The 20,295-nt window shown below is 44.1% G+C and overlaps 3 protein-coding genes across 8 annotated transcripts in view; 1 reads left to right on the top strand and 2 right to left on the bottom strand.

The window, feature by feature from the left end:
* Positions 1 to 434: 434 nt before the first annotated feature.
* Positions 435 to 6,300, bottom strand: lrrc8da (leucine rich repeat containing 8 VRAC subunit Da). 3 transcript variants are annotated; one of them, XM_030364918.1, is made up of 2 exons: positions 5,940 to 6,300; positions 435 to 4,131 (listed from the first exon to the last, which is right to left on the bottom strand). In XM_030364918.1, the coding sequence occupies exon 2, from the start codon at positions 4,127 to 4,129 to the stop codon at positions 1,568 to 1,570; it is 2,562 nt and encodes an 853-aa protein (XP_030220778.1). In that variant the 5' UTR covers positions 4,130 to 4,131; positions 5,940 to 6,300; the 3' UTR covers positions 435 to 1,567. The 3 variants fall into 3 exon arrangements, with proteins under 3 accessions (XP_030220778.1, XP_030220777.1, XP_030220780.1); XM_030364917.1 differs by lacking the exon at positions 5,940 to 6,300 and adding an exon at positions 5,331 to 5,627; XM_030364920.1 differs by lacking the exon at positions 5,940 to 6,300 and adding an exon at positions 5,455 to 5,581.
* Positions 5,686 to 16,935, top strand: gtf2b (general transcription factor IIB). 2 transcript variants are annotated; one of them, XM_030364945.1, is made up of 7 exons: positions 5,686 to 5,827; positions 8,625 to 8,737; positions 11,861 to 11,994; positions 13,972 to 14,118; positions 14,409 to 14,538; positions 15,392 to 15,673; positions 16,356 to 16,935. In XM_030364945.1, the coding sequence occupies exons 2-7, from the start codon at positions 8,707 to 8,709 to the stop codon at positions 16,487 to 16,489; spliced, it is 858 nt and encodes a 285-aa protein (XP_030220805.1). In that variant the 5' UTR covers positions 5,686 to 5,827; positions 8,625 to 8,706; the 3' UTR covers positions 16,490 to 16,935. The 2 variants fall into 2 exon arrangements, with proteins under 2 accessions (XP_030220805.1, XP_030220804.1); XM_030364944.1 differs by lacking the exon at positions 5,686 to 5,827 and adding an exon at positions 7,542 to 7,655.
* Positions 16,936 to 17,695: 760 nt separating this feature from the next.
* Positions 17,696 to 20,295, bottom strand: part of pkn2a (protein kinase N2a) — a 32,215-nt gene continuing 29,615 nt past the window's right edge. For all 3 annotated transcript variants that reach the window (XM_030364916.1, XM_030364915.1, XM_030364914.1), the window contains exon 23: positions 17,696 to 19,906. In XM_030364916.1, coding sequence (XP_030220776.1) covers positions 19,703 to 19,906 — 204 coding nt within the window. In that variant the 3' untranslated portion in view covers positions 17,696 to 19,702. The remainder of the gene's footprint in view (positions 19,907 to 20,295) is intronic.

The raw sequence follows: 20,295 nt of genomic DNA on the forward strand, positions 1-20,295 counted from the left end.
GCATGTGCTTTGTTCTGATGTGCTCAGTATGGCTTTGTGGTGCAATCATATGTCATTGTATGCTCATTTAAGTATTTCGTGCAATCTCACTATTCATTACATTACATTAATAAAGCTGTCGCTTTTGTCCAAAGTTAATTAGACAATAAAGCTTTAACCCAAATAGTGCAAGAATCATTAAAGTACATCGAATTGATCAAATAAGCAAACTGCTTTACCTGCTACACTATATAAAGAGGAGATAAATAATTACTTTATTTCTTATGCCCAGATGCAGTCTGAACAGATACGGTGGAAGAGGGGTAGGATTTCAGCTTTCAGCTCTCCGAATTACATATGGCCTATCTGAAGCGTAGCATTTATTTTTTAAAAAGAATTGCATGTGATGTGTGATGTGATGTATACACTTTTCCACAATCATGAAATCAACAAGAAACAATCAACTTTTTGGTTTTATTGTGCCATAACAGACTGACCTTTGAGCATGTGATCATTCAGGAAGTACAGAAGCTGTCAAGATGAGTAAAACAGCTTTGAACATTATACACAAATACATCGGAAGCAAACAAAAAAACGAGTTCTCATTACAATGTTCTGAAATGTACACTTAAGCCATGGACAATCGCAATATTAGTGGGATAAATTAACATGTGTACAATAATTAACATGTTTTCAAAAACATGAAAAGGTTAGGGAAAATATATCTCCCTTCTGATGACTGTGTTCTTCTGGGTAAAGTCACGAGTGGACAAGATAAAGGTAGGGATGTCCTTTGTAGCTGTAATAGCAAAAGCATTCACTAAACAATCAAATACATATCTCAAGGTACAGATGAATTCCTGTACTTTAGGCCTTAGTCAATATACAATCTTTGCCCTGACGAGGCAGAAGTCCAATAGTGGCTCGTACCGGTCACATAAGTTAGACTACTCAAGCTACAGTTCTGACTGTGCCTACAAGTCCTGGGGAAATAAATACAAACATGGTATATTTAATAATCTGCATATAAAAACTATTGTACCATTTAGTTTTATTGTTTACACTACATATTTATAGAAAATGCCCAAATGAACAGTGTACAATAGATTAATATAAATCATGGTAACCTAAAATGCATTTTTTTTGGGCTGTTTGTTTTGACGTCTGACCCCACTGTAAAAGATTTTTTAGCAGCAATTAAGGCAAAAGGCTGTTCCCCACGGTTACAATTATACCTGAGTACCTAGGACAATAAATTAATGTAACATGTACATGAACTTTGGTGTATGGAATATTATAACATGAACATAACATATTTTGCTGTTTTAAAACACAAGCAATGCTAAAAATTAAAAGCTAAGCTGCATTAAGTCACAAGTCATTAAGTCATTTTCTTTGTCTCTGTCCTGTTCCTCTTACCTATTACCAATTGAACAATATCTAATCTATTGTGCTATAATTATGATCATTGAAATAATCAGAAAATATATATATATTATTAAAGGGCATCATTTTTCGGACCACCTGACGGCGCCGCTAACTTTCAAAGTTGCCAGCCTATCCGTGGGTCCGCTTTTCCTTTTATCGGCTATAAGCCATTCGTGAAGGAAACATTTGTCTCTCGGCTGATACCTTCTTTCACTTCAACTGGCAGTGCATCAAAGAGGTGGTCCTCAACAATTAGGCAGTTCTTGCGCAGCAAACGGCAGTTACCCAACTGGGCAGGAAGTCGGTCGAGACAGTTCCCTCGCAGCTCGAGTTGCGTCAGCTGGACAAGTTGTCCTACTGTCTCTGGCAGAACGGTGAGCCCATTGTTTCCAAGACAGAGTGCCTTGAGTTTGGTGCATCTGAACAGTTGTTTGGGAAGCACCTCCAATTTGTTCGAGTTAATCGCCAGGTGTTGAAGATTGTGTAGGAGTCCTACGTCAGTTGGGAGCACTGTAATGGAATTGTGGCCCACATCTAGATGTCGGAGTTTGGGCAATGAGAACAAGGCTGGAGGCAGGGTCTCCAGTTTGTTGTGTGACAGGTGGAGTGCCTCTAAAGTTTTCACTTGGCCGATGGAAGCTGGAATGGTAATAATTTTGTTGTGCCACAGTTTGAGGCAAGTCAACCTCTTGAGGTGTTGAAAGCTGATGACCTCCTCTATGGTTCGGATGTTGTTGGATTTTAGGTCAAGTTCCTGTAGGTTGGTGAGGCTGAAAATAGCATGGGGAATTCGCTCCAACTCACAACTATGTAACTCAAGTTCAGCAAGATTAGTCATCTTTTTAAGACTATTGAGTACCAATAATTTGGTGTCCTCGTTGTGCACCACTAATTTTACAAGATGTGGTGAGAGGTCAGCGATATTGGTTGGCATTTTTGTGAGATTGCTCTTCAGATATAATGTTTTTAGGTGTTTCAAATCGCGCATGGACTCTAGACCTATCATTTTGTTATTTTCCGAGCTCAAATTCCCAACTAGATTCAGCTCCCTCAGGCTTCTCAGCAGATACACCCAATTAGGAATTTCTGCAACATCAGTGAACTTGACATGAAGGCAGCGGAGATGGTCACGAAGGAATGCAAAGGCAGTCTGCTCCACTTTGGCTGGGCAGTGGCAAAGATGCAGCTCCTGCAGGCTTGTCATCTGAGAAACCTTTGCTGAGAACCTCACCTCGGGAATCAGTTCCAGCTTAAGCACGTCTAGGTCAGTGAGATCAAACACTGCATTGGGAAGGCCAGAGAGCATGAAGAGATGCAGCTCCTGCTGATCCTGTGGGTTTCGCGTCACAAGCTGCCTCAATTTTTCAAAAGTCCACTCGTGATTAAGACTGATCTCTCTCAGCTTGTTTTCGCTGACCTCAGACAAGAATACACCGAAACGCTTTGAGTATAGCTGGTCATACTGGTCAACCATGTGTAACAGGAACGCAAAGTCGTTTTTGACATCTGGGATGTCACTGAAGCTGCTCTCCTCTCGGACCTTCTCAAAGGAGTACTCTTTAAGGGACCGCCGGAATAGCCAAAAAAGAGAATAAATGCACACCATTCCGTAGATCATAATCAAAGCCATGTAGCTCAGAAGAAGCTTTCGCAGCATGTAAGCCATATTGTGGGTGCAGTAGAACCGGCTGTACCCGGTCAGATGTTTGATTTCGGGCACACATTCGTGCACAAATTCGATAGAAGCCATAAAAGTGGACGTGTATGACAAAATCACAATGAACTTGACAGTTTTGACAATGGTCTGAGCCACATACAGCTTGTAGATGAAGTCACTGTCCTCCACGTGGGCCCGGAACTTTCTCACCTTCTCAAAAAGGGCTTTGGCCTGCTCGCCGTCTTTCTTGTCCAGGATCGTCATACTACTTGGGACCTCAACGATGGGCTTATCGGCGGAGAACTTGACCCCCGTGTTTCCAAGCATGGGTGTGGACAAGCTTGCATCCGTGCCATCTTCTTTGCCCTCTGATGATGCGTGTTTTGGAGTCGTAGTCTTCCCCGTCAGCCGCTGCTTGTTCTCCTCAGAGTCCTCACATGCGGTCTCAGAGAGAGCCTTGGTGGTCCAGGGAGACTCGAAACATCTACCCAGGATGGAGACAAAGTGCTCAATCTTTGAGCTCGTTTTGGGGTACTTAAACCAGAAATTGCTGCTGACCATCAGTATGAGGGTGTGGATAAGGGTGAGGTATGGAAAGTACTTGGAATACCAAGGCAAGGCAACGTGGTAGCACATTTGGTTGACAAAGATATATTGTTGATAGTCCAGGTTGGTGCTGATCCCGGCTGGCTGAGAATACATTTTTGCCATTGAGGCAGTGTGTGCATGTGAAACGTGGCTCCTGTGGACCTCACTGTCAGGTAAGTCCTTGGGTATGATCAGAGGGGTGGGGGACAGCGTTGCCTCATTGACCCCTTGCGTGGTTGCCTCCTTTGGACTTTGTGTGGAGAAAGGTTTAGGCCCCGCCCCTGACGTCTGCTCCGGCTCCTCTATAAAGGGAAGGCACGCCACCTGGTCCTTGGTGATCTGCATCGTCATGGCAAATATAGCCAGCATGAGCATGATCACACCTAGGTAGTCCATGAAGACGTCCCACCATGGCTTCAGGATGCGGTACGTCGGTTGGATGTCGTTCAGGGATGCAACCTCTGTGAGAGTGAACATCACTGCAATGAAGAAGATAGAAAATTAGGTTATGGAATCAAAAGTGTTCTGTTAAACATACACTTTATGTTTTTTTTACTTTCAAATCGTCAACATGTCTCAGTTTGCCATCCGACTGGTGATGAACTCAAGGAGGTTCTTATTATTGTATGGTATCAGATTTCCTTCAACGTGAAAGTACAATACTGCAACAACAAGCAACTCGCAGGGGCTTTCAGTTTGGCAATAGTAAAAGGGCAAGGTAAAGAATTGTTTCATACACGTTTATCTGGTTCAATACAATTCGGAATCAATGGAAAGATTATCAATGAAACATTTAGGTATTCAAAGAAATGAATTTGTCTTGCATTTTTTTTAATCTGCACAGACAATGGGCCTAACATAGATATAAACAAAGGATAAATAACAGCTACTGTACTGTGCAAAAGAATAGGGTATTAAAAACGGATTATTCAATTATGTATACCAGATTTCTATCATATCCCCACACCAATTCCGCATTTGCAGCCACTCCATATAGCCCTGGATGTGACTCAGACCAGACGTTTTTATTTTCCTAAGAAAAGCCATGTGTGGTTTTATGCCCTCTAGTTATGTGGTGCTTCCTGTGTTTGGGTTAGGTTGGGCAGTTGCTCTAACCTTCACCTGTAAATAAGCTGTAACCTTATAACTTAAGGCCAGGTTGCTTTTCAGTCTGAACATAGTGAACTTGTTCACCATTAATTTTCCCTTCACATATAAAGATCAACTTATCTCAATTATTAACTGTATTCGCCGGCTCCTATGGAACATTAGCTCAACAGTCTCGACCCAAACATCCATAGTGGCCCGTTTGGAGGGAGTTAAAATAGCAGTTAGAGATGTAGAGGTTAACGTTACACTAATACACTACTCGATAATTATTCACAGATTTTTGCTGATCTTTAAAACGGGCGACCGGCTTCCATGCTTTAGGTGGGCGATATCAAGTCAACCGAGAGACGAAATAGAATCAATATCGCTTGCAACCGAGATATTTTAAAACAAGATATTATTCCATGTGATCGTATTCGGTGGACATCAGGTGACGGAAAACGGGAACACTAGGAGCCGAGCCTACTTGGGCTAGCACCCTCACGCTATGATGTACCACACGTTAACTTAACCAGCGTAGCTCGTCTACTACTATTGGATAAACACGTATAAACGGCGATCAACTTACTGTTGGTCGGCTGTGATCAAAAAACTATTCTCTCTTCGGTCGACGATCCATGTCTACTCTTAAAAAATAAAAATATCCTACTTCATTGTACTTTTAAGATACCGATGTCACTACACGCATGTACCTAGTCCGTCTCAGCCTTGTACCGTGATGTCGCAAACGTTACACAGGGTTCCTAATGCTGAGGCGAGAGCCATCTCGTCTTCAAGTTGGAGAGTCTGCGCAGATCCTCTCCTGGCCCCCCCGGCTGCAACGGACCGAGCGGTCCCGTGTTGTGATCCGCGGTGCTCATTGGACGGCCGGCTAAGCTCACACAGCCGGGCTCGCTTATCTACACTTCAAATGGGCGGCAGAAGCTCAGGAGGTAGAGGGGTAGAGGGGTAGAGCAGGTTGGTTGGTAACCGGAATGTTGCTAGTTCGATCCCCGGTTCCTCTTAGCTGGCTGTCGAGGGTTCCCTGGGGAAGACGCCTAACCCGGACTGTTCCTGACTCTTGGGGTAAAAACGTCATGGTAAATGTAAACTGTTCAAGGTCCTAATACCACCGACCACCTGCCCGCCACAGGCGTAACTTGCAGAAAAGAAAAGAGAATTCACATAGGCTACTCACCTATGCACCATGCCCACACTTGCCACACCACTGGTTTGTTATAATTAACCGGTCTGTCTGTCTGGAAGCTGTCTGGCTGTGTGTTTGGAAAGCCACCAAATAAATATAATCCAAGACAGTGTATTTAACTGAATTGTATTCTGTCACGTTATTGTATAACTGAAGACGCATCCATGGCAGCTATTTTCAGGATAGAGCGGGATATGGTAGATGATACACAGCATAGAGGTGTTGTCTGCTGAGTTTCACCATGATACAGGTTTCAACCGGTCCTGGGCTGCTGGCTGCTGCTGGTACTCTGCTGCGCTCACTCCTCCCATGTGCACTTTGAGAGGAAGCTTGGAGCGATCTGTGTGGTGGCTGTACTGTGTTCTCTGCAATTACAGCCCATTGTAGCCCAGCTTCACTGATTTTAGGTACAACATGTTGCTTAAAGGGCGTTACGGAAATTAGGATTAGAGCTCAAAGACATTTGCTTTACTTTTTGGTGGTTATTTTATTACAAATGGTAGCCCAAACGGTACCTCTATTACCATCCCTAAAAATGTAATTTCCATGCTCACTCCATTAATGCCTATAAACAATTTATTTTATTATTGTAATACAGTATATATTAGTATTAAATATAATTATATCATTATTATCATTAATAGTAAATAATAATAAAAAAATCTAACCATAGTGGCCAATGGTAAAAAGTCGGTGGCCATCACAAATAACTAATAACTATATAGTCTATATACTATATAAGTCATGATACAGTAGGGATACTTATATCAAAATCAGGGTGTAAAGATCATGACTGTATTTATCTATTATTGCTATAACTATTATTTGTTGTGTGTTCAGTTCTAGACAATGAACGTTTTCTGTTTTGTTAGGTGTTTACTGTGTGTGTGTGTGTGTGTGTGTGTGTGTGTGTGTGTGTGTGTGTGTGTGTGTGTGTGTGTGTGTGTGTGTGTGTGTGTGTGTGTGTGTGTGTGTGTATGCATTCATGTGTTGGTTTCTTTGTAGGTGTAATTTGGGATATAGGCCTATTGACCAGCTGTAGATCATGTGTTGATGATGATTGTAGACTGCCCTGGCACGAGGGTTACCAATATCATCATCTCAACTTCCCAGAGCTGAAGTTGCTGTGAGAGACATTATAACTTAGCTTGTGCAAGGATATTCTACTAAAACAAATTAAACGATGACTTATAAAATGGACACGTAATTTGCTTCTTAACTTTTTATTATGTTCGATGAAGGAACAGTTCATTTGTAATAGGTCAAGTTTGAGGCATGTACTCTTCATTTTGTATCAGTCAACTATTTATTTTATTCAGTGATGTGAATATATTTGTTTATAAAAAGTCCCCAAGAAATATACAAGTATCCCTTATTTAATTATTGACTATCAGCACAAAACTTTGTTCCTGAATCGGTTCCAAAACAAACATCTGAAAAGTGATTTGCATGCTTACAAAATGTCATGCTTTCTGTTTAATTGTATGTATTAACACCGTAAGCAAATGCAAGTTTCTCTGCCCTACGGGTATGCATTTAGACCGTCATACAAAAGTATGCTTTCATGCGTTGTCTGTATTTTGAACCTTCTCTCTGCCCGTTGTTTTGCAGACACGTGGTCAGACAAATCTATAAATAGAGGTAGTAGAATCCATTGTTCGCCTGTGTTGTCTGAAAGCTACTCGGTAACATGGCGTCGACAAGCCGGTGCGTATACGTTGTTTAAAATTGTATATCATTGGTTCATGTGTGATGCTTGAATTATGTGTTGATAAAAAACAGTCGAGTGGTTAAAAATCCACTACTGCCACGACATCGTCGGTTCTAAAACTTGTTCGCTATTTCGTTATCTTTGAGGTCCACCACCGTTGTTATGCTACAACGTTGACCATCCAAAACTTAATCTCTTGCGGAAGGCATTTATAATTATTTTAACAACACTATTGTGTCTTTGCCCTTTGTGTAAGTGACTGTTGTGACCTGCCTTTCTGCCCGCTTTTTATTGTATGAATTTGAACCATGTTTGTAGACTGCTAACCGATGTGTCAGCCGTCAACCTCAACAGTCAGACACCACTCACTTTCATCATCATTTTATAATACAAAAAACGCCTTACAATGATTGACATCTGCCGAGTGTGTGTCCTACGCGTCAGATATCCGTGACGTTTGACTCGGGCAGAAGTTTTACATGTTTGTCTCGCAACACCAGCAGCAGCTGCAGTAGTTGGTGGGGTGATGCGTCGTGACCTCGGCGGCGGCCCTCGTGACTTTGGCTGTACATTGTGTGTGTCTGCGTGTATGTTGGTCCTACGTTGTAGGATTGGGAATACTGAGCTCTCTCCTATAGAGAATATTGTTCCTAATTGCCCGGAGTTCAAATTCAACAAAATCTCACCACTTGGCAGACTAGAAAGTGGGTTTCCTCTTCGTTCTTTGGGTTTATCCCAGGTTTTTTCTAACGAGGAAGACTATTCATCCGATGTCCGTCTAATAAAAATATGAATTGAATTGGCACTCATTTTGAACTTATGTTTGTAACTTTTGTCATCTGCTTTATAGGGAAACATCACTTTATAATACCATGAAGGAAAAATTACCAATCAAACAATAACTCACTCACTCTGTCACCCCCACACCAACTCACATTCTGTCTATCTGGTACTTTTCTCTGTAGCGGAGAGGCCCTGGCATTACCCAGAGTGACGTGCCCAAACCACCCTGATGCCCTGCTAGTGGAGGACTACAGAGCCGGGGACATGATCTGCCCCGAGTGCGGACTTGTTGTCGGTGAGTATTACTGCCCGTGAAGCAAGCAAGAAGTGTTACTTCAGTGCTGTCCAGGTGTTGCCATCTGTGGTTCGGGCTTAGTGAGCACATGTATCAGCAGGTTGCCTTTTCTTTCACCTGTCCATAAAAAAGTTAGAATATGTTGGAATCAATAGAACCCATAAGGAAGAGGGACACAATTTGTCAGAAAGGAAATTGGTCGTTTATTGAATGGAGCCCGAATATTTGATATTATGATATTCCTTCCTTTGGTAGCTATTCGAATTTCAATTGAGATGAATGCTTTTTATTTTATTTTATTGAGCAAATTATCATTCATTAGTTTTGTAGTTTGATTATTCACTTTGCCATGATTTGAATATTGTGGTAGAACTTGGACAGCTTCGGTCCAGTGTGAGGAGACACAAGCCATCAACTCCCAGCTATCAGGGCTTTGATCGTTCTAGGAGGGCTTTAATAATGAACGTATTAAGCAGCCATTTCAATGTTCAAACGAGTCCAAAAGACACCAAAAATCCCTACCCATTAATGATAACATGTTGGTTATTCAGTGACCATGAACAGAACAGGTGCCAATGTTTTTCCATTCATGGCGATCCGTTGACCAAAGCGCCTGTGGGATATAGCCCGGGGTAAATAGCACCAGTCCTGCTGGGAAATGTTTTCAAAACGTTGCACAATGTTCAAACCACCTATTTGCTCTTTGATAATTGGTAGTAGGCTGAGTCTCTTACTTTGGAGACCTTGTTCAGAAACCTTAAGGCTGCATTGTAGCTCTGCGGGTCCAACCTCGGACTGAGGTGGGGATCCCAAAGCCACTGATGGGATTTTGTTTTGCGTATAAACAATATAATAATGACAACAAGGTTAAATTAAAAAAGTGCTAAACTATCTTTATGTAGAAGTCCTTGGAAAGGAATGAAAGTGTTGTACCTAAAGAAAAATACCAAAATGTTGTTGTTGCTTTGAATTACATTTATTTATGGTCACGCTGTACCTCTTAGTTGGTTGGCTTGCAGCCAGACTCAAAACTTTTTAAGGATTTTCTGAAAGGTCAGAGTGAAGGAATGGGAAATGTCTGAAATGGAGCCCTTTAAATAGGGGTTGGTCACTGTTCTACTCTATTAACATTAACTACTCCGCCGATGGTGTTCCAAACAGCCTCACAAACTACACACTCAAATGCAAACATTTTATTCCATCTATTTGTTTGGACAACCTTTAAGCGCCATTGAAGCTGCTTGCCTTTAAATCAAACAGTGTGAAGTTATATGGTGTATAAAAAAAAAGTAAAACACACAATCTCGCCTTCCTGGTGGTTTTGAGGCATTTAGCAACGCTTAGGCAATGCCAAATGCAGTGCTTTTTCATTTGACAATGCAGTGCTTGTAAAATTGATGTTTGAAATACTCATAATGGATTTGTATTGTCTGTAAAGAAGAGAGTTAAAACGATTATTTTATAACACTCTAACCCTGGAGCTCACAATTTGCTGATGCCCTGTTGAAAATATATTGAAATAATTCCAATAAAATCCAGACGATAGTCAACTATCTGCTTGAAATAAGACAGACTTAGAGAATCTTTTTGAAATGTGCATTGGAAATTAAGGCATGATTAGATGATGGTAGGGGTTTCTAAGAATCAGAAGCAAAGGGAAGGGAAAGGGAGTCTTCCAATGGAGATTGTGTCTGGAACGAGAGATCAGCCATTATCGACACTGGCAGCAATCCAAGCACATATCCATCTCCACAGGCATACAGGGGATACCTGATGGTTCAGATGTAAGGAGGCGTTTACGACTCCGTTTCCTGTTTAGAAAAAATGATGGCTTTGTCTGGTAAACAAAGAATGCTCACATCATGTTGATGAATTAGTTTGCCAGGCTCACCTCCTAGCAGCAATATCCCACTAACAGTGGGTCCTGATTCCTATAGCTACTCTGCACTCTGTCCAGCAGTTTATTAGAAACTAGGTTGTGCAGCACGTGGATTTGTTTCTTTATAACGACTCCTTTCCGTGTATGCTCGCTTAGTCCTCAGCCTCATAAATTGCTGTCGATAAACGCGTCTGCTCGGTGGAACTGTACATTCACCCTGTGCCAGCCTTACTTTCCTATTGGAGCAGTCGGAACAGCTCTCTTCCGATAAGAAAGCTCCCAGTAAAACGTCAGTCGCCGTGGAACAAAAACATGGCCAACGCCTAATGGCCCCTCTGGGGTCGGGCCCCTGGGGTCATGAAGGACATCTCTCTGATGCAACCTCCTGCTCGCTCTGTTCAGCCCGCCCGCCTCCAGCCCGCCGGAGGAGGATGAGAGGCTGGGTGTCGGTCTCGGGAGGGTTCATGGGTCTGAAGGGAGCTAAATGGATTATATTATCACAGATCTCATCCTTCTTGCTTAATGCATATTTCAAGGAATAGAGCAGTCGAAGGATGGGGGTGTGGTCGGTGGAGACGGTCATGTTGTACTGCACTTGGTTTCTCTTTGTACATACTGTGGTGTTGTAATCCTTCCATCAGTGGTTCAACTCAGATGGTGTACCTGTGAGGCTGGTGGAAGAGGCAGGAAACGGAGATTGGGGGCTTTATGGCTTTCAGGCTACCTTCTTTATTAGAGCAGGTTTACAGGTGTAATCCGTGACTAAACTTAATGGAGTCCAATCAAATAAAGCTAACCAACCAATTAGTAATAAGTTAAGTAGTTAGTATGCCCCCTGCTAAAGGGAGTACGTTTCAGCTTGTTGAGTACTTGTACTACTAGGTACTTGTAGCATGTCTTCCTGAGAAGGCTTTCCTAGTCTTTTATTTGTCATGCAGATTTTGAACTAGATAGTGTGGTTCCCACCAAAGAAGGACCATTCCCCTGCAGCTCCACCAGAGCAGACGGCCGGGTGGTGTGTGTGTGTGTGTGTGTGTGTGTGTGTGTGTGTGTGTGTGTGTGTGTGTGTGTGTGTGTGTGTGTGTGTGTGTGTGTGTGTGTGTGTGTGTGTGTGTGTGTGTGTGTGTGTGTGTGTGTGTGTGTGTGTGAGATCCAGCGCACAGCAGAGCTCTGGGTGCCACGTGGAATACCGTAGCTAGCTACTGGTTTACATCAGTGCGTCGACCCCTCTCCCCTTCCCCCAGGCGACCGTGTGATCGACGTGGGCTCAGAATGGAGGACCTTCACCAATGAGAAAGCCACCAAAGACCCGTCCAGAGTGGGAGACGCCCAGAACCCCCTGCTGAACGGAGGAGACCTCACCACCATGATCAGCAAGGTGAGGGACGCCACGGCCACCACCGGGGGTCCACTGTTCTAGCTTAGAAGTCTTGGGGAAGAACACCCAAGATGAGTTATTCATAGGAATCTGGTGTAAAATGGATCTGGGATATGTTTAGTATGTTGACGAGTTGGAATGTTTGTTTGGGAGCAAAGAAGCGCATGTAGACGCATTCTTAAGTTGGCTGTTTTTAGCAGATTCTACCAAAACGCTTTAAACTTGGAACGTTGGGGGCATGTCTCATGGTACAAACTAAATCGCTACTTTAAACCACTTACAAGGCTAGAAGTAGCCTGACCCTTCTTTAGTTTTGTTTTGTTTTTAAGACTTGATAAGTAGATTGGCGAACACAGAGCTTGCGTTGTTGAGTTGTAAAAGTTGAAGAGAGATGGAATACCACCGACTTGTAGGACCCCCTGTTTCACTGTAATGTTTTTGGGCTGAGCGGGTGTGTTGTCCCTGAGGCGACGACCCACAGGGACCGTTGATACCGGTTGCAGTGCAGTCGTTGCGTTTGAGCGCTGTGATGAGCGATGTTATACATGAAAAGCTTCAAGCACCACAGCGTTATTAAAGTGTCTCGGAAGCCAAACTCTGGGTTGAGATGACACTGGGCCGTCTCGACCATCACCCACCACCGCCCCGACGGAGCTCCACACCTCCTCACAGACCCTGCCGTCAGTGGAGCAGAGTGGAACCCTCACAAAGTGTCCCTACCACCGTCACAAGCACAGGCTCGGACTCCTGTTATCCCTTAATGACAGCCTTTCTCCGTAACCCTGATAAAATGGCATAGATTACTAGGTTGGAGATCCTATTAGACATATTTAGACACGTTTAAAACAAACAGAAAACTAAACACTTAAAGGAAAACTTTAGATAGGGTTAGGCAAGGGTTCAAAGTCAAACGATGCAAATCTAGAAGGAAGCGAGAAAAGAAATCAAAACGGTTGTCAAGTGTTTTGTTTAAAGCGTGAGGACACCCCAAGTTAATGGAATATTTACCGGTCAAGTCTGGGGGAAGAGGGAGGAACAATAGAACCCATGGAGCAGCGTGCAGACGGCCACGCCAGACCCCAGCCGCCAGGAAGAGACGAAGGGACGTCATTGAACGCCACACAGGAAACGGCAGAAGGATTTCTAGTAGTTTGAGGCCCATCCGAGGCGGAGTTATGAAAGTCCAGCCAGAGATCAGAGCGGGCCTAAGCCGCTCCACAGCGGGCTAGAGAGACGCAGTGAGACAATCATTCCTGACACTAAGAGACAGCCGCGGTAGCATTAGTCCGGGAGCGTCACATTTAAACTCTATCAAAGGAAGGGTTTTCTTTCATGTTATCCCACTCTTTACTATAATCAGGCTACTAATTAGGAAGTGGCGTTACGGAGATGCTGAGGGCGTCACCAGGGCCGCGGGTCACTGAAGGGACTATGAGGGGGGGAGCTGTGACACTGCGTTGCCATGGAAATTGTTCCCATGGTTGCGGCCAGGTGATGGGGCCCTGTGGGGAGAAGATGCCTGAGATGGGGCATTGACCCAGTTAGCTGACTGGTAGCAGCTCAGCCTTAGACAGGCTCTTTATAGTGGTACCAGACACTGAAACACACTGATCACACAGACGAGGCTGTGTCTAATGTTCCTCTAAACCTTTCTCTCATTACAATTAATGCAATTAAGAAAAGTAGAATGGAGTGGAGACCCGTTTGCACTGTAAGAATACTTATTGCTGAACGCTGACATTTTCCCACGCAGATGTCTTAAACGATCCGGCTCTGTTGGACAAGCAGCAAAGAAAAATGTAAAAGTATACATTTTATAGTATGTTTAAATATTTGTGATCTATACGTCTACGAGCAGTGTCCCTTCATGATGAATGGACAATAGGATCCAAACAGTGGATCAGATGAAGGGTCCCTGGGCTCTCTGGTACCCGGAGCCTCCTCACAGTACCGCTGCTCCGCCTGTGGTCTCCCCAGGGCACCGGCGCCGCCAGCTTCGACGAGTTTGGCAACTCCAAGTACCAGAACCGCCGCACCATGAGCAGCTCGGACCGCGCCATGCTGAACGCCTTCAAGGAGATCACCACCATGGCGGACCGCATCAACCTGCCCAGGAACATCATCGTAGGTCCCCCTCTCCTCCACCCGGTACTCTGCCCCTCAGGGGACCGTCCTGAATCAATCTAGAGCTGAGGAACGTAGAGAAATAGAATAATGAATAAGGGTGATTAATAACATGGAGAAATCAAGTTCTAGATTTAGACTTTGGCATTTCTTCCCGTGTGCCTTATAAAGGACCTTGAGGACATTGTTGGCTGAAAAACCTTCAAGGCTGTCGGCCTGTGTGGGAGGGTTGAATGGGACCGTTCCGGGAACAATACCCATTGTGTCTTGTTTTTTCGCCACCCCCCAAGGACCGAACAAATAACTTATTCAAGCAAGTTTACGAACAGAAGAGCCTGAAAGGTCGTGCCAATGACGCCATCGCCTCGGCCTGCCTCTACATCGCCTGCAGACAGGAAGGAGTCCCCAGGACATTTAAAGGTCAGTCCGGGTTTACCCCCAGAAGCCTCCCAGCCTGGGGCACTCTGTGATGGGGGTTTAATAATAGACTGAACATCAGGCCCCTGTCCCTGTGTTTACCGGCGGTGGGATTCAGCCTGCTCTCCTCTGAATGGGTTATTCAGCTTCTGGGGGTTAGCTTCAGAGAGCCAGTGAGCCCACTGTTTCAGATGGAATTCAAACTCTATGGGATTTAAGAAATGTATGTTTTGGGATGAGAGCTTTGGGAAAGAGGGGGGGCCTGTTATCCTCATGGTAACGACCCACCCCCACCTTTTGATACTTCCCTAGTTTCGTCGTTGTGCGTTGTCATGAGCGTTGTACTAAGCAATAAATTTGAAATCCGCCACACACCGTAGTCATACTATAGGTGTCTAGGAAGCTTAACCCTCACTCAGACGAGGGTATTAAATAAATCACTGCTCAGACGGAGCTCCACCGTCCAGCCACACCGTGGCGTTATGCAGTAACATTGCAAAATGTGTCCAGAAACGCCAACTTTCTCCCCGACGCCGCAGTCAGCCGCTGCCGAGACGGAGCTCCACACGTCCACACACACAAAATAAATGATAAAGGATCCATAAAGAAGGCTCTTAAATAAAGTTTTTTAGCAGAAACGTTTTAAATCAATCATGAACACTAGAGTGTTCTAATGATTACCCTGCCTTAACAATGACTATACAGTGAGACAGTGAGCAATCATGCGAGAGATGACAGAAGTGCAATAATTATAGCGAAAGAAGTCAGCCTAGCTCTTTCGAGGCCCATCTTCCCCTTCATGAATCTGTGGGGCCTGTTCCATCTAAAACCCAACCCGTCCCTCCTCCTCCCCCAGAGATCTGCGCCGTGTCCCGCATCTCCAAGAAGGAGATCGGCCGCTGCTTCAAGCTGATCCTGAAGGCCCTGGAGACCAGCGTGGACCTCATCACCACCGGGGACTTCATGTCCCGCTTCTGCTCCAACCTGGGCCTGCCCAAGCACGTGCAGATGGCCGCCACCTTCATCGCCCGCAAGGCGGTGGAGCTGGACCTGGTGCCCGGCCGCAGCCCCATCTCCGTGGCCGCCGCCGCCATCTACATGGCCTCCCAGGCCTCGGCCGAAAAGAAGACCCAGAAGGGTGAGCGACGGAGGGGAGGAGCGTCCTGGTTGGTATCCAGACTGCTGACTGCGCTCTGGTCCGACACACCGCTCGCTCACCCAGCGGCGCTCGGCTGATCGTCTCTCTCCTTAAGAGCTTGATCACATGGCTTTATTTGTTTTGGGTGCGACGGCCATTTGAACTTGTATTTTTTCCCTCAGACTGGGCTTTTCAGTCTTATCTCACTATTGCACGTTGATTGCAAATGGGACCTCTTCTGCTCTTCCGCTTTACACCCTGAGCTCGCATATGTTTATAAAGATAAGATATGATGAACCTGTGAACTCAAGGAGATTGTGAGCAATGCGGTGACACTTGGTTTATGTATCGAGCTAACACGAGCCCTGAGGTCCATTTAGCTCTAACGTTGGTGTCAAGCCAAAGCTAGCGTTGGCCTGTGTGTCCACGTAGAGCTAATGTTTACAAAGGTATCGATCCAGAGCTAAGAGGGTATCTGCCACGATAGAGCCCCACATGTGAGCCTTGAGGTCCACATAGAGAGCTAACAATAGCAGCAGTGCAGGGCTAACAGGTTGGCGTTGTTTTTGTTTAGCAGAACTAATGATGGCCTTGTGTGCGTGACTGCGTGGCAATGACACGTCGGAGGTGGCTAGCGTCCGTGCAGGGCTAACCCGGTCTCTGTGTCTCCCCGTGTGCTCAGAGATCGGAGACATCGCCGGCGTGGCAGACGTGACGATCCGGCAGTCCTACCGGCTGATCTACCCCCGCGCCCCGGACCTCTTCCCCCCCGACTTCAAGTTCGACACACCCGTGGACAAGCTGCCTCAACTGTGAAGACCGCCGCGCTGCACACTCAGTGAAGACACTTTCTGCTGTAATCCTAGGGTTATATTATCTCTTTTTTATCATACTTTGTTGGATTTGGAAAGATTGTTTCCCTCCTCGCTTAAGACTCCAAGCCTTTGTTTAGGCACTCTCGCAGGAATACAAAGGACACACATTCCAGTGCTTAAACATACAGATAGCAGACTGTGCAGACAGTGTTTCATTTGAGTGTATATAGCTTGTATATATGTCGAAGTCAAAACGTGTAATAAGTGCTTTCACAATTTTAGGCTGGTTTCATACTATATACGATTTTCTTTTTTTTGTAGAAAAAATAATCTGGTTCTATTTTGTTAGCTTGCATTGTCCTCAGTAAATTAAGAAATGAACGTTTTTCCGTAAAGCATAGTTCACCTCATGGTTTGAAAAAAAAGATTAAACTCTGTTTACCAAAAGCACTTGCCTCTGTTTGACGGACAGATGACCCTGGGCTGGTATCTTGCCACGAGGGCTTCTCGTGGGTTATGTTGTTTACTCTGCTGTCTAATGACTTGGTGAAGAGCAGCCTGTATAACTTAGGCCATCATCGGTCATGGTCAGGGGAATGGGACCACCTGTGTTCCCAAAGCCTGACCAGTTCATTAGCAGTATTTCCCACTTGACAATCCAATCGATATCCTCTTTAAAGTTGAAATGTGGAATCACTGTAGTTCTAAGGGCATAAACAAAATCAACTAAATTGAAAGGTAAAACAATTCTATTTTGGATTCCTAATCCAAGAATAATTGACCCTAATCAGGTAAGGCAATCTGTTGACCTTCATTAAGACTTTAAATGGACAATTATTTTACCACCATGATAAAGACCCTGCATTAACGCCTGGTATTAAAATGGCTTTGATTGGCACCCAAAGGTGTTCTGTTGCAATCACCCCAAATATAACTACAATGAATACTGATACAACTACATTTGAACACTTGAGTCGGGGCTAACTAAAATAGTTTAATCTACATTCACTGTTTTCAAACGTTGACTGAAAAGATATTTAAAGCATCAATGGAGGCGGTTGCCTCCGGAGCCAGCATGTGCAGGCGCGGCTGTACGACAATGCGGAAGGAAAGAAGCAAACCCCATTACTAAATATAGGCCTTCATCCTGAAACCAAGACTGCTTTCATATCATTTCAAATGCAAATCATACACGGTGACAATGACATCTCATTGGCTGGTTTTATCTCTTTCGGCAGAAACTAGTCACAATTCGAACCTTAACATTTATAGGCCCAGTGCGCCCCGCTGTTAAAACGACCATCTAAGGAAACCCAACATTGAATATATAGTAAAAGGCATTACTATTACAGGGGCATCTCAATAAATTAGAATATTGTGGAAAAGTTCATTCATTCCCATTATTCAATTTAAAAAGTGAAACTCGTAATATAGATCCATGACACCAGAAGTTAAATATTTCAAGCCTTTATTTGTATTAATCCTGATTTTGGCTTACAGCTCATGAAAACCCAGAATACTGTATTTCAGAAAATGAATATTGTGAAAAAATTTAACATTGTAGACTCAAGGTGTCAAACTTTAATGAATTACCTGAAAACCCCTGTTTTTTTTTTTTTAACGGCCTCTCCGTCTGGTTCAGTAGGCTTCACAATCATGGGAAAGACTGCTGACCTGACAGTTGTCAGACAGTCATTGACAGGCTCCACAAGGAAGTTTGCTGTCCAAAGAGAGCTGTATTTTGAGGTAATTAGCTGATTAGAGTGACACCATGAGTCTACAACGATGAACTGTTTCACAATTTTGTGGTTTTTATGAGCTGCAAGCCATAATCAAGATTAATACAAATAAAGGCTTGAATTAATTCACCTTTGGTGGAGTCCATTTATATAATATAAATTGAATAACTGAAATGAAATAGCTTTTCCACAATATTCTAATTAATTGAGATTCACCTGTATATAAGAGGAGGTATATTGGAGAACTGGGTCAGTGCCACCACTGTTTGGGTTATTTCAGAGGACCCTGTAGGGGGCATGAAGGATTCAACTGCTAAACAATATTAAGTGTTTCACCTTCCCTCATCTTGTTTTATTAGCATCTTGTTCTTTTCCCGTTCTTCCATCTGAAACAATAGGACAACATTTCTTGACAACTTAATGTTTAAGACGACAAAGAGTAGTGTTTTTCTTTTATACGTAACCTAGCTTGTAACACTGGTTGGGCAGACTTAAGTGTTTGGATCAGAATTCAGATCAACTGTAAACAGAATATGAAAAAAAGAAAATGCAAAACGTTTTTTCAACGAAAACTTAAAATGGGAGCCTAGGGCAGGCTGTTTACAAGGCCGGGACCGGATACAACGTACTTTAGTGTGTGTATCTACTGTGTGTATGCTCCATCTTGGGGTTTCAAGTGAATACGAACAGTAGTAGTCATCATCAGGATGTCCGTTACAGTTGACTGTCAGTTAGTTCAGTGAAGACGATGGCTTAAGCACTTCCAAAAACAAAATCATATTTCACTAATACAACTTTTCAAAAATGTTCATCATAAGTGAGTCAAAGGTGGAGACAACAAAAATATATGGAGGAATATAATCTGTACAGCTCAAAATCAAATAAAAAACACATTAAAAAATAAAAACAAACATGGAATAACATGATGTGATGTCATCCGCCCGGAGTTCATATGAAAACATTCTCAGTGGTCAGACCGTGGGCACCATGGCAACGACAACAGAAGAACGCAACATCCCTCCTGATCGTCCTTCACTCCTGTTATCTGTTTTAATCCGTTTTTCTGTTAAAAAAAGTTCTTCATGTTGATTAAAAAAATAGAGAGAGGTGTGGCGGGGCGGGGGAGTGGGAGGGGCTGACCTGTCTGTTTCCCGGCCGCACTGAGCGCGCCCAGAGGCCCGCCGAGCAATGGTCCCTCTCGGCGCGGTCGTCGGGCGGACCACCTGACGGTCCTATAAAACCGGTCACCACAATAAGAGCGCGAGCTACAGTCTTTGCTCTGCGGGTTGGTTCACAGTGTGTGTGTGTGTGTGTGTGTGTGTGTGTGTGTGTGTGTGTGTGTGTGTGTGTGTGTGTGTGTGTGTGTGTGTGTGTGTGTGTGTGTGTGTGTGTGTGTGTGTGTGTGTGTGTGTGTGTGTGTGTGTGTGTGTGTGTGTGTGTGTGGGTGCTGAGGGAGGGGGGATCCGGGGGGGGAGCTAGCACCAGTCGGCGATATAGTCAAAGTCGTGGAACATGTTCTGCTCGTCGGCCCCCAGCGGCCGCGGCTCGCGGGGCGGGGTCAGGATGGGCGCCTCCGACGTGAACTCGTTGTCGAAGTTGCTGACGTCGCTGTTGCCCTGGATGGTGGGCACGAACGGGGGCTTCACCTTCTTGGCCAGCAGCCCGTTCCAGTCCAGGTTCTGACGGAAACAAGCAGAGGCAGAGTTACTTAATTGAGGTCGTCTTATTGAGAGTGAAATGGTTAGGCTTTGTTCCTCGACCGCCACATAGCGGCAAGAATACAAGAGAAAGAAACTAAGATAGTAAAAAGAAATAATGAAATAAGTGGTAGTGGTACCAGTCACAGTCGGATCTCGAAAAATATGTATTTAAATAATCTGTTTTTGAAAGTTGATTCTTGTGCAAAAATTCTGTGCAAATTACAGAATTATGTATTTAAAAAATCTGTATGAAAAACACGGAAACACAACAGATCTTAATGTGGTCATTCAACAATTGCCATTCAACAGATTGTATATGATCAAAATGTCCCGCCTATGTTAATCGTGACGTCACCATAATGGCCTTC

The sequence above is a fragment of the Gadus morhua genome, chromosome 8, assembly GCF_902167405.1.
Source record: "Gadus morhua chromosome 8, gadMor3.0, whole genome shotgun sequence".
Taxonomy (NCBI): domain Eukaryota; kingdom Metazoa; phylum Chordata; class Actinopteri; order Gadiformes; family Gadidae; genus Gadus; species Gadus morhua.